Source organism: Mirounga leonina, unplaced genomic scaffold (assembly GCF_011800145.1).
Source record: "Mirounga leonina isolate KUSES-001 unplaced genomic scaffold, KU_Mleo_1.0 Mir_168, whole genome shotgun sequence".
Taxonomy (NCBI): domain Eukaryota; kingdom Metazoa; phylum Chordata; class Mammalia; order Carnivora; family Phocidae; genus Mirounga; species Mirounga leonina.
In genome coordinates, this window is record NW_023270426.1 from 25,421,617 (window position 1) to 25,440,899 (window position 19,283).

A 19,283-nucleotide genomic window follows, 5' to 3' on the forward strand; every position below is an offset into this window, starting at 1 on the left:
GCTGACTACCTAAAATTTTCTTATTGAGATATAATTCGCATATCATAAAATTCACCCTTTAAAAGTGTACAGCCCAGTGGTTTTTAGTATAGTCGCAGAATTGTGCAACCTTCACCACTATCTAATTCCACAGGATTTTCATCCCCCAAAAGTCACCCCATATCCATTAGCAGTCACTTCCCATGCACTCCTGCCTCAGCCCCCAGTGACCACAAATCTGCTTTCTGTCCCTATGGGTTTGCCTGTTCTGGACATTTCATATAACTGGAATTATACAATATGTGGCCTTTTGTGTCTGACTTCTTTCACTTAGCATAATGTTTGTAAGGTTCATCCATGTTGTAGCATTTATCAGTACTTCATTCCTTTTTCATGGCAGAATAATATTTCATTGTATGGATGTACCACATTTTGTTTATCCATTTATCCAATGATGGACATTTGGGTTGCTTCTACATTTTGGCTATTATGAATACTGCCGCTGTAGTAAATATTTATGTATACTACAAATGTACAAATGTAGTTGTGTATTTGTATACAAGTTTTTGTGTGAACATACGTTTTCAACTCTCTTGGGTATACACCTAGGAGTAGAATTCCTGGGTCTTACTGTAACTCTATGTTTAACTTTTTGAGGAACTGTCAAACTGTGTTCCAGAGCAGCTACACCATTTTACATTCCCAGAAGTGTATGAGGGTTCCAATTTCCCCCAGTCTCACCAATACTTGTTATTATCTGTCTTTTGTGGTTTCTCCTTGTGGTTTTGATCTGCATTTCCCTGATGACTAATGATGTTGAGCATCTTTTCACGTGCTTCTGGACCATTTGTATATCTTCTTCGGAGAAATGTCTATTCAGATCCTTTGCCCATGCTACACCATGGCTAAAACTTAAAAATATTTAAAATTGGTTTTTTTTTTTTGGTCTTTTTTATTGTTGAGTTACAGGAGTTCTTTATGTATCCTGAATATTAGATAAATGATTTGCAAGTACTCCTATTCTGTAGGTTGTCTTTTCACCTTCTTGATAGTGTGTTTGAAGCACAAACGTTTTGAATTGTGTTGAGTCCAATTTATCTATTTTTTTCTTTTGCTTGTGCTTTTGCTTTCATATCTAAGAAACTGTTGCCTAATCCAAATTCATGAAGATTTACTCCCACATTTTCTTCTAAGAGTTTTACAGTTTTAGCTCTTACATTTAGCTCTTTGATCCATTTTGAGTTAATTTATGCATATGATGTGAGGTAGGGGGCATGTAATTTTAATTCCTGCTCAGCCTCTCAATAATCATGTACCCTTTGGTAAGTTCCTGAACATCTCTACGTTTCAATTTCCTCATTAATAAAGTGGGAATAACAGAGGGCGCCTGGCTGGCTCAGTTGGTTGGGCGACTGCCTTCGGCTCAGGTCATGATCCCAGGGTCCTGGGATCGAGTCCCGCATCGGGCTCCCTGCTCGGCGGGGAGCCTGCCTCTCCCTCTGACCCTCTCCTCTCTCATGCTGTTTCTCTCTCGCTCACTCTCCAATAAATAAATAAATAAATAAAATCTTTAAAAAAAAAGAAAAAAATAAATAAAGTGGGAATAACAAATAGTACCTAAAATCATAAGGTTATGGTGACGATAAAGAGAAAATGTACATAAAGCACTTAGCAGCGTGCTTGAAGCATCCTAACTGCTCCATAAACGTGGTAGTTATTACTGTTATAATATGAACAATGGGTAAATGCTTTCATAGAGGAGGTACCACAAAGACCGGCAGCATTTCTGAGAAAGAAACTGGGATGGGGGAGGCTTGCTTAGTCTACCTGGAGGAGCAGGTGTGGGATTGTTACGGGAGCGTCTGTCTTGGATAGACCACTGCCTCCCGTTCACCTCTAGGGATTGGCAAAAATTTTAATTCCCGGGCCCATCCCAGAACTACGGAAAGGAGCCCCCCGGGCACAGAATCTGCGTATGCATCAACTTCCCCAGACGCAAACTTATTTCCAGAGCGGGGTGTGCAGGGCGGTGACGGTGATCGCGCCGGCAGCGCCGCCTGTAGCCTCCAGGGGGCGGCCGAGGGCCCGGGGCGGTCACGGCGGCTGCGCGAAGCCCTCCCCAATCCGGGCCGCCCCAGCCGGATCCGCCCGGCTCAGCTGACAGCTCCCAACACGGAAGAGGCGGTGCCGAGCGCAGGTTGGAGCCCGGCGTCTGTAGGCCGGCGCGGCGGTGGCGGTGAGGGCGCCAGGGCGAGGGCGCCAGGGCGAGGGCGGAGGGCGGAACCTTCGGGCCCGGCACGGCGGGGTGGCCGGAAGGTACGGTGGGGACCGCGCTCCGGGCACGCGAGGCAGAGAAGAGCGGCCGGGCCGAGACTGCTCAGTGGGCCCGAGCCCCCCGAATCCTGGACGGGGCGTCCCCAGCCGGGCCGGGCTGAGATCCCACCCCACCTGGGGCGCTCAGAGGAGGAAGGGGAAGGTCCAGGCCCTGCTCGTTGGGGACGCCCGGGCCCGGCTCACACCTCCCACGTTCGTACAGCGCCCTCTGGGTCCAAGGGCTGGGGCAGGTAGCGAGGCTGGGGCTTGCCCCCTGGTTGTAGGTGAGTCGCACAGACAACGACTCAGCACGCCTGGTGGTGAGCCGGGGAGATACCCAAGGCGGCGTGCTGATTCCGGAGCTGGGCTGACCCCAGCTCTGCAGTTTGCACGGTGTGGCCTGGGAGAATGAGTAGGATTTTCCCAGGCGGGAGGGAAAGCCGGCGGAGGAGGGCTTCCCTCCCTGGTGTAGCGGCCTCCCGTTTGCCAAGGCTAATATTAAACTTGATGTCTATCTCTCATCTGATGGCGCCGGGGTGTATTCTTGTTCCTGGGTTACAGATGAAAAAACAGAGTGGTCTGAACCCAGATTTAGTTATCTATTAGCGGTGTGACCTTGGGCCCGAAAGGGACTTAAACTGTCGTTTTTCTCATCTGTGTAATGGAAGCAGTAAGAGGACTTGCTTCATGGAGTTGTGGGAATCTAACAGGAGTTAATGCATTTAAAGGGCTTAGCACAATGCCTGACACGGGCTTAAGAGCCCAGTAAGTATTACTTTTCTTGGTGGTATTGTGAATCCTGCTTCTAGTGGGATGTGGCAGAGCAGTCTCTGAACCTTAAGATTCTGGTCCCCAGTTTCAGCACACTGCATCTCACACCCATTCAGTTCCATTTTCCCCCCCAGTGTCAAACACAAGGCACTGCTAGATGGTGAGAACAACACACAGATGCATAAGATTTGATACTTGCCCTTAAGGAGCAAATGCAGTCTGGTGGTGCAAGTTCAGAAACTGCTATAATGCAAAGTGCGATGTGATAATGTCATAGGAAAGTTATAGTAAAAAAAAATTGGCTGGATTTTTAAGGATGACATGTAATTGAAAATTTCTACATAGAATGGGGCCTTTGGACGTGGCTCTTGAAGGCTGAGTGGATAAAATGAAAATGAAATGTGGGTCTGCCATGTGAATTAAGGGACTGGGACCCGGTGACAGCTTTAGAAGCAGGGGTCTGGTGGGGTAGGTTATGAGGAGCTGTTTAGGGGAAACACTGCTTGGAGTAGAGCTTCTCAATCCTAGCTGCACTTAAGAATCACCTGGAGAGCTTGGATAACAATGCTTGATTTAATTGCTCTAGAATATGGCCTGGGTATTGAGAGTTTAAAACGCAGTTCTCCAGGTGATTCTAATGTGCAGACAAGATGGAGAACACTAACCTAAACCAGAATCATAAATTCATCTTTCACCCCATTTATAACTGTTCAAAGAGGAAGAAACAGAAACTTAATTACGTTATCATCACGCACTAAGTCTGGTAAAATTGTTTAAGATTAAATAAGTTAATGTGAAAGGACCTAATACAATATAGAGTAGGTGCTCAGTAAATGTAAATGATTCTGAATTTCATTCTTAGCTTATTTGGGAGTCACACATCTGAGAATCTGGTTTAAAAATTACCGTTTCATATAATGTTTTTGCGTATAACTTCATAGTGTTCTTAGGGCTCTCCGTAACCCATCTATAGACCACCCTCCCCTTCCCCCTTACTTCCAGTTGAGAAGTCTGGCTCTAAAACTTCCAGAATAGAACTTAAAAGTGTGTATGTGTGCATGCATGTGCACCCTTTTGTTGTTTTGTTTTACATATCTTGCTGTCATGGTTAAATTGACCTAATGTTGAGTGTCCCTAGCAGGATTAATTCATTAGTAGGTGAGAGGAGAAACTGGAGGGGGATAGGAAATGAAGAAAGAGAAGAAGCTGAAGAGGAAAGAAGAAACAAAAACAAAAAACAAACCCAAGAAGATGTTTAGATGTTTGTTATGGGACTTGGTGTGCTCACATCACATATGACCTTGGTATTCCACCTTAGCTCCTCCCAGGGCTGAAGGCAGTCAGATAAGGCTTGTCTCATTGCTGGGGACCTGCGAATACCCCTTTAACCACGTTGCTCAGTTAGGCTCTCCTAGAGAAAGTAATATGCAGCTGTAGATTGGCACTATGTGTTAGGATGTGTTTGACTTAAGTGGTAATAACAGAAATTCAGAATTTAAATTTGGAGAGTGTCCTAACACCATCTTTTGTATTTTTTTTTTCTGCAGATGGCAGGATTTCTATAGTATATCTAGTATGAGTTCCAGATCTTGGCCTTTTATCCAACTTCAACAGTCTCATCTCCACCTTCTGGAGGATAAATGGGATTTGCATAAATTCCAAATTCTGAACTAAAAAACAGGCCGCATTGTTAATATCTTTTTCTTCTGGTTGTTATTAACAGGTACTAACTCACCTCAACTGGAACATGTCACTGTGTTCTGTTTGGGATAGGGATGCCGCTTAAGCAGAATCAAGATCATCTGGCAAAAAAATATGTTTTGAAAACGGAGTCATTTTAAATGAACTTGTTCAAATTTTGTAGTGTCACCTTTTATAATGTCCTAACTTTTCAGTTGTGTACATGTCAAATAAAAAAAAATTTTAGTTGAGAGGGGGCATATTTGCAAATCCAGTTATAGTCCAATATTTTATTTTATTTTATTTTATTTTTTAAGATTTTATTTATTTATTAGAATGAGATAGAGCATGAGAGGGGGGAGGGTCCAAGGGAGAAGCAGACTCCCTGCTGAGCAGGGAGCCCGATGCGGGACTCGATCCCAGGACTCCAGGATCATTATAGTCCAATATTTTAATTGACAGAATGGTAATTTGTTGTTGCCTTAATAAAGTAATTTTCATAGATTCTCATTACATATTTTTCTACATATACATTATCTGAAATTGTGGTGCATCTCTTAGTTGATGCGCTTAAAAAGCATTGATTTTACATTGTAATTGCAGCATATTTTCATTCTTAGTTTTGCCTAAAATAATGGTAAATCTTATAATTGTTTTGACAAAGTGTTGTATCTGACAAATTTAATGTTCCTTTGCTAGCCTCTCAATTATCTAACCTCTCCTATGGTATCTGTCTCTGTAGCGTTCTCTAGAACAGAGTGTTCTCAACTGGGTCCCCCCGCTGCACCCCTGGGGGGAGCACATTTGGCTATGTTGAGGGGGAGGCATGCTGTTGACATCTAGTAGGTTGAAGCCAGGAATGTTGGTACACATCCTGTAGGGCACAGGACAGCCTCCCACCACAAAGAATTATTTGTTCCAAAGTGTCAATAGTACCGAGGTTGAGAAAACCTGCCCTAGAGATTTCTGTGCATTTAAAAAATTTGTTGATTTTTAGGAAGTATATCACATATACTTTAATCTTTCTGTGAGCAAGGCACTTTGCTGGTTTGGTGGGCAAGTCAAAATAATTTGTGATTTGTCCTTTTTTTTTTTTTTTTAAAGATTTATTTGTTATTTTAGAGAGAGAGCTTGAGCAGGAGGGGCAGGCGGTGAGGGAGGGAGAAACTCAAGCCGACTCCAAGCTGACATTGGAGCCTGATGCAGGGCTCAGTCCCACGACCCTGGGATCACTACCTGAGCTGAAACCGAGAGTCAGAAGCTTAACCGACTATGCCACCCAGGTGCCCCAATGATTGGTACTTTTAAAAAATTTTTTTTAATTGTGCTTTTTTCCCCTAAATCAGTGATACCTAACTGATGAAGTCAGCAATTAGAAGCACCACAACCATCATTTTTGAAAAAGCTGTTACTATTGCGAAGCTACTAGAATATTAGATATGTCTTATCCTTTCTAGTTTAGCAGAAAAGTGAGAAATTTGATTCTTTGCAGTTGTTTGTGAAGAACTTTACCTTTTTTTTTTTTTTTTTTGGTGCCACTAGACTTCCAAACTCTGTGCCTTTTCTATTCTTAACTAATTTGAATGATTGTCTTCAGCTCCTCAGAAAATTAAATGTCGTCAGAAGATCGAGAAGCTCAGGAGGATGAATTGCTGGCCCTGGCGAGTATTTATGATGGAGATGAATTTAGAAAAGCAGAGTCTGTGCAAGGTGGAGAAACCAGGATCTATTTGGACTTGCCACAAAATTTCAAGATATTTGTGAGCGGTTAGTTAATAAGATTCTCTTAAACAGATTTTTCTAAATGTTATTCTCAGTTTCTTAGTGTTCCCTGAATTATTTGCCATCTTGTGTTTATAGGCATTAGTGGTAGATGGTAGTATTACAGATTGAATGCATGTTTCTATTTTAATTGAAAATTGGACTACAGGTCAATAGTTCTCAATTTGATTCGCCTTTTGACCACTGAATTGGGATATTATCCTGCATATTTCATGCATTCTAATCGTCCAACTAGCAGTTTATCAGCAATGAATCATTGGCTGTTAAATAGGGACAATAAAAGAGAAAAAGACATAATGTATGTGAAAACGCTTGGAAGGTTTTAAAGTACCATGGTGGTTGTTAATACCATTTGGTTTCCAGAATCATTTCAACTACCATAAACCTGTGACATATGCTGTTACTCTGTGACCTTTTGCTTCAGAAAAAAACCCAAACTGCTGCTTTTGATACAAACTCACAGAAGACTTTGGTGCACACTTTCTCAAAAAGTTTCTGCTATAAAGGCATTGAGTAAAGAAAGTAAGTGTGATACTTTAAAATGAAACTTTGATTGTGAGAGTGTTGTGTGCTGTATCTTGCCCTCAAGCCTGAGATCATTGTGTTGGCACAGATTCTCCCAGCTATGATTCATGGATAGTTGGCACATGCCGCTCTAAATTGGTCGTGGCTCTTTAATAGAAATAAACGTCCTTTTCTCTAGATTGTGTCTGTAATCATCTGTAAAACAACAACAAAAAGAAAACATTGGTGTATTACTTGCTTATTAGTGTTAGGAATTGTACTGAAAAGTGTATATGAGAATGAGTTATGTGTCTTCATTAGAAATTTCATGGTGCTTAGTAGATTTCTCCAGGGCTTACAAGATTTTTTTTTTAAGGTGGTGGCTACGAAGTGAAAATTAGGAAATAGAAAGTGCTTTGGGGGAGGGTTTTTATCCCCTCAACTAAAGCATTAGTCTTTCTTGAGCACCGCTCAACAGTAATGGACACTCAAGTGCTGACCAACTGATTCTTTCTAATCTTTGTTTTTGGTTCAGGCAATTCAAATGAGTGTCTCCAGAATGGTGGCTTTGAATACACCATTTGCTTTCTGCCTCCACTTGTGCTGAACTTTGAACTGCCACCAGATTATCCATCCTCCTCCCCACCTTCATTCACACTTAGTGGCAAATGGCTGTCACCAACTCAGGTTAGACCCGAAACTTAATTTCTCTTATCCATTTTTAGAAACTTTTAAAAATCATCTTTAATTGAGGACTACTTTGATGATCTTGAATACAGTGCATGAAGAACAAATGGCTTTGATTTTGTAATTTTTTTCCCCTTGCCTTCATGAATCCTAATGTTAATGAATTGAAAATTTTGGGTGTTTTGGAAAGGAATGGCAATGATTAGGATGACTAATCACTATGAATTGCAGTAGGAATAATTTTTAAGCAAGTATATATGTTTTTCCCTATCTTGCTATTTTCCCATTTAATCTGCATTGTAATAGGGACGATAAGGTCCTCCTCATTTTCCTTAGATGTTGGTATTACTTTTTTTTCTGAGTTTCTTATCCATTCCTTAAATGAAAGATTTAACTGTAATTAGGAGGGCTAAAATTGAGCTGATGTAGTTAGAATAAACAGAGTTCCTAAGTAAACATAGTAAGTGCTTTTAGTTTTAGAGATCTGTGTATTAATAACAAATAATTGTTGACTGGTCTCCCATGGATGTAAATGCACACAGATAGAAATGTGTATGATTCCTACATCTCCTCTCTCATGAACCTCGTATTTATGAAGCCTTCATTTCCTCCAGCTTACATATCCTTTTCTTGTAACAACCTCGGCTCTTGATTGAGATGTAAATATGACTTGAAGCTAATATAAAGTACTCTGGGATAGATAATGGATCAATAGCAGCTACTTTTCTGGAAGTCATGATGAAGATTGATAGGCTGATGTATATTAAGACAAAAGCTGTCAGAGTTACTTGACCTCAAGGAACAGCTTGTCAGTTTTTCCCTTTTGATCCATGGAGTTTTCATTCTACCCCACTGGCCAGTCTAATCTTTCAGATGAGAGTCCTTTTGTAAAATTGAGCTTATGGTTTAAAAACAAAATTTAATTTTAAGAAAGGATAATACATGTTGAATAAAAAAGGAGTATTACCTAACATTCTGATAACTGTGCCAGAGGAAATATATGCAAGACAGTGGATTATTTGCCCAAGAATAATATCAAGGCTGTTTGACATTTAGATCACAGAGAGTTGACTGAATTATTTAGATATTGATAATCTCATTTCTCCAGAGAGCTCTTGATACTTTATATCCATGCATGTGTGCACATGCCTACACAGAGGCGTAAAACAAGGACCGATTCACTGAGAGTGTGGTTGCAGTTTCAGATTCCAGCCAAGCAGCATCTACATACTGCTGGGTTTTGGGAGTGTGAGGAGAAGAGAGTTGTTCATTATTCTATGTGTTACAGCTGAAATTACAATAGGATCCTCTATCAGATAAATTCTTGTGCATATGATTGACGTTTTAATTGGCCTCATATTCCTTCTTGGTTCGATTCTTGTTGTTTGCTGGGCCCTGATTCCTTGACATTGTGAATCTCACCTGTTCATAGAGAAGTTGACACATAGTCCTGTCTTTCCCTGGATTGGGTTTGGTACAGAGAAGGGAAGTGAGGTTAGCCTCATAGTATTTTCCATTATACTTCGCCCACTATATATACAAACACAGTCTCTCTCTTATTCTTTTCCTCTTTCAGTTCCCCTGACCTCACATTTATGTGCACCCCAGCTGCCTCTTTTGAGAGTGGCTGGAAAAGAGGATGGAGGAGAATGGCTTCTTCATTGGACTTGGTGGCTCAAATAGCACTCAGAGCTCCCCATTTAGTATTTAATAAATTTTACACATTTCAGCAGGTTTCTCAGAAGTATGATTGATCTTAGAAGCATATTCATGTAAATGTGAGAAAGCGTTTTGCATGGTATTTAACATAATAAGTTTTAAGTTCAGGAAGTGTTTATGTTTGTGCCTATGTAGGGTTTAGTGAATGGCACTCTGTAGAGCAAGGAATAGAAAATGTGGTCCTTTTTCACTTGTTATTTAAATTTACACAATTTGTCTGCATCTGGAAGGCTTATTTTTTATGTTTAGCTAAAAAGAAAAGCTGCTTATAATTCCTGAGCTCTACTTACCAATATTTTACATTTCTAATGGAAAATCCTCTTATATTTCCCTTTCAAATTGAACAAACCACCTTTAAAGAGGAAAAGTCAAAGTAGTTTAAACTTTGGTTGCTTAGCTTAGGAAGTGAGAAACCACATTGAGGGCTTATAATCATGTCCAGGTCTGTCTCCATATCAGTCTGTCTCCCTCCATTAACCAGGATCTCATGTAAGCCCAGATTGCTTAGTTAAAACCAGCTTGTGAATCTGACTAACGAGGATTCTGAGGTTGGATTCTGTTAGTGATTCTTTCACATGAGTTGGCTTTTTTTTTTTTTTTTAAGATTTTTTAAATTTATTTGACAGAGAGAGATACAGCGAGAGAGGGAACACAAGCAGGGGGAGTGGGAGAGGGAGAAGCAGGCTTCCCGCCGAGCAGGGAGCCTGATGCGGGGCTCGATCCCAGGACCCCGGGATCATGACCTGAGCCGAGGGCAGACGCTTAACGACTGAGCCACCCAGGCGCCCCACATGAGTTGGCTTTTTGATGGGACTGAAAAAGTTAAGAATTAATACTTGGATGATGTTTTTAAACTGCTCTCCTTCTAACCATTATGCAGGGTACCTACAGGAGTAGGACTCCAAAGGAATAGAAGTAGTTCATTTTAGAGGTCCATCTTTTTCTCCTGCATGAGATAGGTAGCAATACTAAAACAACAAATACAGACAAAATCCTTCATTTCAGTGGCTCATATGTAAACCTATAGTCTTGCTCTTTCTCTCATTTTCAGGTTACTTCTTTTAGCTTCTTACTGTGCGTTCTGCTGTGACTCATGTTGTTGAATAGTGGAAGAAGTGCTCCACTAAGATCATGTTAGGAGTTGTAAGGGCTTAGCTTAGAAGTTAAAAAGATTTCAAGAGAAATGAGGAGTTGACAGTATCTTCACCTTTCCACACTCACCAGCACCCTCCTGTGCTCTCTCCTAGCTCTCTGCTCTCTGCAAGCACTTAGACAACCTGTGGGAAGAACACCGTGGCAGTGTGGTCCTGTTTGCTTGGATGCAGTTTCTTAAGGAAGAGACCCTAGCATACCTGAATATTGTCTCTCCGTTTGAGCTCAAGATGGGTTCTCAGAAAAAGGTGCAGAGAAGGACGGCTCAAGCCTCTCCCAACACAGAGCTAGATTTTGGAGGAGCTGCTGGATCGGCTGCGGATCAAGAGGAGGCTGTGGATGAGAGGGCTGTACAGGATGTGGAATCGCTGTCGAGTCTGATCCAGGAAATTTTGGACTTTGACCAAGCTCAGCAGATAAAATGCTTTAACAGTAAATTGTTCCTGTGCAGTATCTGTTTCTGTGAGAAGCTGGGTAGTGAATGCATGTACTTCTTGGAGTGCAGGCATGTGTACTGCAAAGCCTGTCTGAAGGACTACTTTGAAATCCAGATCAGAGATGGCCAAGTTCAGTGCCTCAACTGCCCAGAACCCAAGTGCCCTTCGGTGGCCACTCCTGGTCAGGTAATCCTCTACTCTGCTGGTAGCCGCTTCCTGATTCTCTTTCACAAAGGGAGGCATCTTCTCAGGAGCTTCCTTGATAGGGCTCCTCAGGGCCTGCTGAGGCCTTAGAGCCAGACCGCAAGTAGTTTCAATGTATCCATCAAGAATGCCTTGGTCTAGGGGCGCCCGGGTGGCTCAGTCGTTAAGCGTCTGCCTTCAGCTCAGGTCATGATTCCAGGGTCCTGGGATTGAGCCCCATGATGGGCTCCCTGTTCTGCGGGAAGCCTGCTTCTCCCTCTCCCACTCGCCCTGCTTGTGTTCCCTCTCTCTGTCAAATAAATAAAATCTTTAAAAAAAAGAATGCCTTGGTCTTACTCAGCTGTTGAAGCAAATGTAAATGCTTCCCCTGCTGGCCTTGGCATGAGCAGTTCTTGGCAGGGATGAGTGTCAGAAAAGTAATTATAACGTGTTCTGGTGATTTACTTTATCTGCTGGGATCCCATCAACCTTAGAGAATCACTAGCCTGCCTTTGTGTGAGGTTGGGATCCAAAGGACATATTCCTTGGAATGGTGAACAGAATCAGGGACAGCATCCTTGGTTTGACCTTTTTTTTTTTTTAATCAACTTTATTAACCCATAAATGTACCCATTTAAAGTGTACAGTCTGCTTAGCTTTGACACACGTGTAGACCCATGTAGCCACCATCTCAGTCAAGGTATAGACTTGGCCACATTTGGTTTGATTTTGAAGTAAGAGAGTTTTAGTTCATGTGCATCTAGTTGGCACGAGCATTTTAAGGATATCCTCAGAATCAGAACTGGTTGGGAAATCCTCACATTAATGTGTTTTCTATTTCCCTCCAGGTCAAAGAGCTAGTGGAAACAGAGTTATTTGCCCGTTACGACCGCCTTCTCCTCCAGTCCACCTTGGACCTGATGGCGGATGTGGTGTACTGTCCCCGCCCGTGCTGCCAGTTGCCTGTGATGCAGGAGCCCGGCTGCACCATGGGCATCTGCTCCAGTTGCAATTTTGCCTTCTGTACCTTGTGCAGATTGACTTACCACGGGGTCTCTCCGTGCAAGGTGACTGCAGGTGAGTTGTCCCTGTGTGAACTCGATTCTCCTGTCCTGTGCACGTGCGTACACACACACACACACACACACACACCGATTTGGAATTGTTCATTCAACAGGTATTTTTGTTTCAGTTACTGTCCTAGGCTCTGGAGATAGGGTAGTGACCAAATACCCTCATGGAACTTAAATTTTAATGGCGGAGACAGGCAAACAATATAAGAATATTAGATGGTCATTAAGTGCTATGGAGGAAAAAAAAGGAAATCAGGGACAGGATATGAAATGTTCTGAAGTGGCTTGGGATTTTACTTAGGGAAATAAAGGGAAGACCTCAGTGGTAAAGTGGTTTGAATAAAGACTTGAAAGAACTAAGGAAACAAGCGTGGAGTTGGCTGGCGGGGGTGGGGGGAGGGGAACATGACAGAGAAGGAATGGCAAAGTAGTTTCTATCTATGAACATGGGATAATGCAGCTCCTGGTTGGCCGATGCAAGACCGTCTTAGCTGCCACCCTTGTTTCCATGGCACGTACGTCTGATCAGCCATCAGGTTCTTTATCATTGAGTCCAGGAAAGCCTCAGAATCTTCCTCAACCTTTAGTGCTTCAGAAGCACTTATTGAAGCGGCTAAGGAGGTGAAACCTATTTGTAATTGTGATCTAAACAGGGATTGAGAAATCAGGCCTCTGACCTCAGTTTAACTGGACTTTGATAGCTTAGTCTTTCTTATACTAACATGATAATAGCTATTTCACAGGGTTATTTTAAGGATCAAATAAACTATCATAGTGCTACTTGAAGCTCGAATTGTTCTTAACACTGGTCTGTGACAAGATAAAGAAATGGAGAGTCAGGGCTAAAAAGTTACAGCGATTTCACAGAGTAATTTTATGTCAAATCTCATAAAAATTTAAGCTTATGTTTCTTGTCCTTTTATAATTTTTCTAATAATTCATTTGATTGTATTTTGCAAAAGTTTTGGTCCTTGGCAGAGTGGTGGGGGAAAAAACTGGTCCTTTACCACGGATAGTTTGAGAATAACGGGCTAATCTAGGTAAAATGCAAAATAGTAACTGTTAATGTCATTATTACGATAGTTACTAATTGCGCCTATTACCAGAGTGTTACTACCTCCAACAGAGTAACCCTGACTGATTCTTCCAGTTGCCTAGAGCTGAGTCTTGTAGTGGGTATGGGCAGACGGGATGGAGAATTGCTTTAGACTTCTGTAACCTTATCATCGAGAGGATGAAGTACGTATGTCTCAGGTGTTTCACGGCCTTTGTGGAAGAAATCAAAGAAGCTTGGGGGCTTCAGCAAAATTAAGAATCTGTTTATCTATCTGTATGTGTATATATCTGTACATATTAGATACTACTATATAAAATATATGAACTACTAACAATTATTTTGAGAACGTTAGAGCAGTAATCTTTGTCCTTAAGAAATCTGGGAACACAAAAATGCTTTGAATTTTTAGAGGGATAAAAACAACAGGATAAAAAGATACATGTGTGCTCCATCTAATTAGAGGTGATGGAGCCATGGGAGTGCACAGTACAGAGAAAGAAATCTTCCCCAAAAGATCCATGGCATAAAAAGGGAGTCAGACGTCTAAATAGTACAGGAGAGTAAACTAATAAAACAACTACAACACTATTGAGAGATGTCTTCAGTTAATCGTGTTGAAGAATTAAGGTGATAGAACGTGAACAAAAGCCTTTGTCTACAAGTAAAGCCCTTGTGAATGGCTGCCTGTTCCATCTGAGTTAAGTGATAGAACCAGTGCAGTGAGGTAGAAAAATAGGGGAAAGTTTGACAGGAGGAACTTTTGCAGTACCTGTGGGTGGTAAATTTTAGTCACTGACCTTTTTTTATCTACAGAATTGAACAGTCTTTGCTCTTGAGCCAAAGATGCTTTTGTTTACTTGGTAGGCCTTGTTACTGTCAGATGATGAATGATGCTGACTTCGTGGAAAATCAGTGTCTCTTTCAACCTTTGTGTCTTTTAGCTAAGTCAGTCTTTAACTGTGTGCTACTAGTTGCCAAAATGTGCCAACATTAATAAGTCAGAATCAACAAAAAAGATGACCTCTTATTCTAACACCTTGCACGAGTCCACCTTCTCTAGCTAGCGCGTTCTTTTGCGTTCTTTGTCATTTGTACGTGTGTCATTTTTACCTAGGTACAACCTAAATGTGCCCTTTTCTGGATTCTGTAATGAGTATTTTAATTGAGTTGTAGCCATCTCATAAGTTTTTAATAACTAAATATGTCATTAAATGGCTCTTTCACATGTGGCTATTCCCTTGGACATTTAATTTGTTTGCCATTGTTATAGGCATCTCAATGCTTATAACTGTACTTTGGATTATTTCCTCATGATTAAAGTTCCAGTAATAGCATTATTGAATAATCAGAGGTTATGACCATTTTTTAATGGTTTTTAGTCAGCTTTGCAAAGTTGTATAAAAGTTAATTTTCCATTTCACTTTCCAGAGAAATTAATGGACTTACGAAATGAGTACCTGCAAGCAGATGAGGCCAATAAAAGATTTTTGGAACAGAGGTATGGTAAGAGGGTGATTCAGAAGGCACTGGAAGAGATGGAAAGTAAGGAATGGCTAGAAAAGAACTCAAAGAGCTGCCCGTGCTGTGGGACTCCCATAGAGGTAAAGGTTTGGGCCGGACTTGGCAGACAGACTTACAGGCTTATTAGGATTGCCTTAAGAAGCCTATTAATTTTATGACTAAGAAAGCACATTTATTAAACCTTCTTACTTGTAAAATGCATATTCACTAGTAAATATTGTTACTGACCTTAAATGTATGTAGACTTACCTTTTTAAAATGCTTTCATAGATTGAAAATTGTTCACACATTTTATCCATAACAAAATTGAATGGGTTATGAGAAAGCCCTAGTAGAGCTACAATTAACTCTTAACTCATCTACATGATAAAAAAAAAGAAATCAAGCCTGACTTCTTAGAACTGTTTATCTGGAACTTAACACACCTGCTTAAGAACTATAAATTTAGGAAATGAAGACATTTTCCTATTAATCTGAGCCAAAACAGACATTTAAATCTATATTGCTTCTTGATAAAATCGTAGTATGTTTTAAAGTTGGAATTTATCTTTGCATTTGGTTCTCCTATTCCAATCCATTAGATCTGAACCGTACCTGGTGGTGATTCCCCAATTACTCTATTAAGGAGACTGGCATTCTGTTTAACCACGTCAGACATGCTTCAGCCCTATATTACAGTGGAGGACTTGGTACCAAGTGTTTACTTAGATTTGTGTAAAAAGTTTAAAGTCACACATATTAAATCCAGGCATTTTAATACTAATTTACACATTGGGCTTATAATGTACATGTTTGGTTTATGTCTACTGTTAAACAGAAAAGATTTGGGGAAGTATCTAGTTGTAGGTACACCTGCTAAATATTTGCTGTATTTTACTTGCAACAGAGGAAAGCATTTCGTAGTTACAGTGTGTTACCTGTATGACTCAGCCCTGCATGGGGAAAAAGGAGATGACGAGGAGAAGGTTGTACTCGGTCTTTTTGGCATGTGCTTTTCTCTTTTGCTTTTATGGCCTTGATATTATTCTCTTTCTTTTCCACCAGAAATTAGATGGATGTAACAAGATGACATGTACCGGCTGTATGCAATATTTCTGCTGGATTTGCATGGGTTCTCTCTCTAGAGCAAACCCTTATAAACATTTCACTGATCCTGCTTCCCCGTGTTTTAACCGGTATGTATACGCCATCCTCTGGTCTCAGCAGCAGTTTTTGGTACTCATTTGTAGACCACTTTGCTTAGAGAATTCTCTTACATATTTTCTTACACATATGGTCTTTTATATTTTCTTGAAAGTGAGTTTATGATGAAAAATATGCTATCTGGAAATTTTCTTTTTTATCTTCAACTTCTTATAGTGAACATTTTTAAACATACAGAAGAGGTAAAAGTTGAAAGAGTATGATTAGTAGGATACCGTCTACCAAAATGAACAAGTGATAATATTTTGTCATATTTGTTTTCTAATACTTGATCCTAAGTTGGAGATAGGATGCTTTATCTCTAAATACTTCCACATTGTCTCCTAAGATAAGAAAATTCTTCTACATAACAACAATACTTAAATTGAACAATGATGGCATACTATCATCTAATAAACATGTTTTCAAACTTCCCAGTTATCCCTAAAAAATCTTTTAAAGCTGTTTTACTGAACCAGGATATAATCAAGTTCAAACATTTCATTTGGTTCTGTCTCTCCAGTCTCTTAATATAGAAGAGTTTTGCCCACCTTTTTTCATATGTGTTGAGGGGAACATTGACATTTGAGAGAGCCCAGGCCACTTGTCCTTAGAGAACATCTTACTTTCTAGAGTTTTGCTTCTCCCTGTTGTCTTTTAGTTTCTCTGTCCTCTCTATTTCCTGTAAATTGGAAGTTAGATCTAGACTGAGTTTGATTAGATTCTGAGTAACATTTTTGACAAGCATACTTGTGTGCTTCATACTGTATCACATTAGGTCCGTAATGTCAGGCTGCCCCACGTTAGTATGCCGCTCAATTCTATTGTTTGCTCCACTGTAAATGTAAGTTTTCTTTTTTGTTGTTAGTAAGTAATCTGTGGGGTGATTTCTTGGCACAGTGTGAATATCCTGTTTTTCAACAGCTCTGATTTCAGCATCAGTTGATGACCTTTGTGAAGAGGCATCTGTCTAGTATCTACAGTCATTGGTGTTACTAAATTGGTGTTACATTGACTAAAGTCAATGTCTGTGAATCATTGTAAATCTAGTGTTGAAAATTGCATAAATTTTAGGTAACATAGGGAAGGAAAACAAGTTGGCAGCTATAAAACATTATACCAGAGGAGAGCACAAGGACAATGAAGCAGAGAGTAGAGTGATTCACATGTAATAGAGTTAACGGTGGTTTGGAAGAGTTCCCCTTCTAGATTGCCTAACTTCCCCAATCCTGGCTTAATTCCATTTACTGTGTACATTGAGTATCAGTTTTTTGAAACCCACTTCCAATTATTGTTAATCCTTGGCCCTAGAGAGGTTGTCTGGATCTGAAAAGGGCTATTCTTGTAAACTTTAAGACGGCTTGTTCAGAGGGAGCCGGATTTCAGCCCTCCCCAGTGTAGTGATTAAAGGAAAGGAAAAGATACACAAAGATGTTTTCAGAAGAGTACAGAAAGTAATTTTGAGAGAAGGAAAGAGATGATACTGAGTTTTTCCCAAGTGCCTACAAATGTACCTTATTTTATGCTTCCAGGTTGTTCCATGCTGTGGATGTTAATGGAGATATTTGGGAAGATGAGATTGAAGACTAGTTAACTCCGCCTACTCAAGATAAGGAAGTGGAATGGTTTGCCCTAATCTTTTGTCGAGTACACAAAGTAACTTTGCAGGATATTTAGGGTACTGTTAATTCACTCTGCCTTTGTAGAAGATGTGGGAGAACGAGGTTTATATTTTCGTGTGGTACTACTGATTAAGGCACATTCTTATGTTTTTCAGTGTAACATAGAGAACATTATAAGCCAAAGGTTCAGAAAATGAAAACTAGAGAATATTAAATACTACAGTGTGCCCAACGCTCTGAATAGTTAAAAAGTAAATATTTATTTTCTTCCCCAAGCTTTAGGTGAGGAGAGGAGTAAAGCATTAAAATTACAGTCCTTTTTATCTGAAAGCATCCCTCTAAGGCATTGTGTGGGAGTCCCCTCAGTACTACTACTTATAACTGGGCTGGGTAGAAAGAAGCCTTATTAAAATTGTACTGAGAACCTGATCTCATTAACTCCATGTTACATTCCTTTGAACCTACGTTTCTGCCAAGTTAGTTTTCTTTGGAGGAAGCCCTTTACTCTGTAACTGATTGGATGGCCCAGTGTCATTTTGATCTACTGCTTTTCAGAATAGAAATTTATAGATAATTTAAAAAATATATTTAATGCCACAAACACTGTGGGTCACGTGGTATTTATTAGTGGTGTGCAGTCCACTGGTTTTGAGCCAAGTCTAGGATTTAATGATACTGGCCCAGAAGAATGTCAGTCCCATTCAGCTCTTCTGGGCCATAGAGCCTAGATCCAAAATGGCTTGTCTTTGCTACCTTTTGTTCTACCTTCTCTCCCTTCACTCTTACCCTACCTTCCATCTGTAAGGACAATTTTAATATTAACTCCAGCAGCTCATATTTTTATTTCTGCTGGAGTAAGAAAAAGCCAAGTATATTCCCAAGCTGAACAAGCTGTACTTTCTTGAATTACCTCCATTTTGAACTCCACACCATTGTAGCTCCAGTCCCCATTTTCTGGATTCTTTTTAAAAGGTCTTCTCTAATGAGCTACGGAAATTTGGCTTCCTACCCTTTTTTGTAACAGCACTGTTTGGGGGGATAACTTTAATTCCTAGATCCCTGTTTCTGGGTTTTGATGGCTTTTTGAAAAATTGTCTTTCCTTATGGTCTGGTGAATGGCTTGGTAGCAAAATAAGATTGTTTGAAAAAGAAGACAGAGGGATACAGCTTCAGCTGTGAACATGTTCTTTTTTCCCAAATTGTCATTGAAAATTGGGGAATCACTTTTAACCATTTTATGTGTGTGTGTATATCCAGAGTCAGCGAAGACTGTTTCTGGATTGTCAATGAGGCTGCTTAATCTTAAAATAAAAGTAATTTAAAAATTGTCTTATAATCAGAGCAGAGTTCCTGCTATTCTGTCTCCAAGGCAACTGATCACATTTTAAAAAACTGTATGGCGTGTAACACATATTCTTAAAGTGAGCAGAAAGAAGTCATAGAATAGCACCTCCTTTCTTATCCAGACTCGTGACTGAACTTAGGTTTTAGTGCCCATATTTTGTTCGAACCATATGGTTCATGAGCTTTCATTTTGCACATTTTATAGAAGAACTAAAGTTAAAGAATAAGTTGAATATAAGAAATGGAAATTAAAATAATTACACAGTATACACCTAAG

The 19,283-nt window shown here is 40.3% G+C and overlaps 1 protein-coding gene across 8 annotated transcripts; it reads left to right on the top strand.

Annotated features, from left to right (window-relative positions):
• The first annotated feature begins 2,159 nt into the window (after positions 1-2,159).
• RNF14 (ring finger protein 14) lies at positions 2,160-19,001 on the top strand. 8 transcript variants are annotated; one of them, XM_035014347.1, is made up of 9 exons: positions 2,160-2,295; positions 4,611-4,786; positions 6,341-6,510; positions 7,565-7,716; positions 10,683-11,210; positions 12,056-12,284; positions 14,766-14,938; positions 15,903-16,033; positions 17,573-18,245. In XM_035014347.1, the coding sequence occupies exons 3-9, from the start codon at positions 6,357-6,359 to the stop codon at positions 17,628-17,630; spliced, it is 1,425 nt and encodes a 474-aa protein (XP_034870238.1). In that variant the 5' UTR covers positions 2,160-2,295; positions 4,611-4,786; positions 6,341-6,356; the 3' UTR covers positions 17,631-18,245. The 8 variants fall into 8 exon arrangements, with proteins under 8 accessions (XP_034870238.1, XP_034870239.1, XP_034870241.1 ...); XM_035014348.1 differs by having other exon boundaries at positions 2,197-2,215; positions 17,573-19,001; XM_035014346.1 differs by lacking the exon at positions 2,160-2,295 and adding an exon at positions 2,302-2,576 and having other exon boundaries at positions 17,573-19,001.
• The last annotated feature ends 282 nt before the right edge of the window (positions 19,002-19,283 follow it).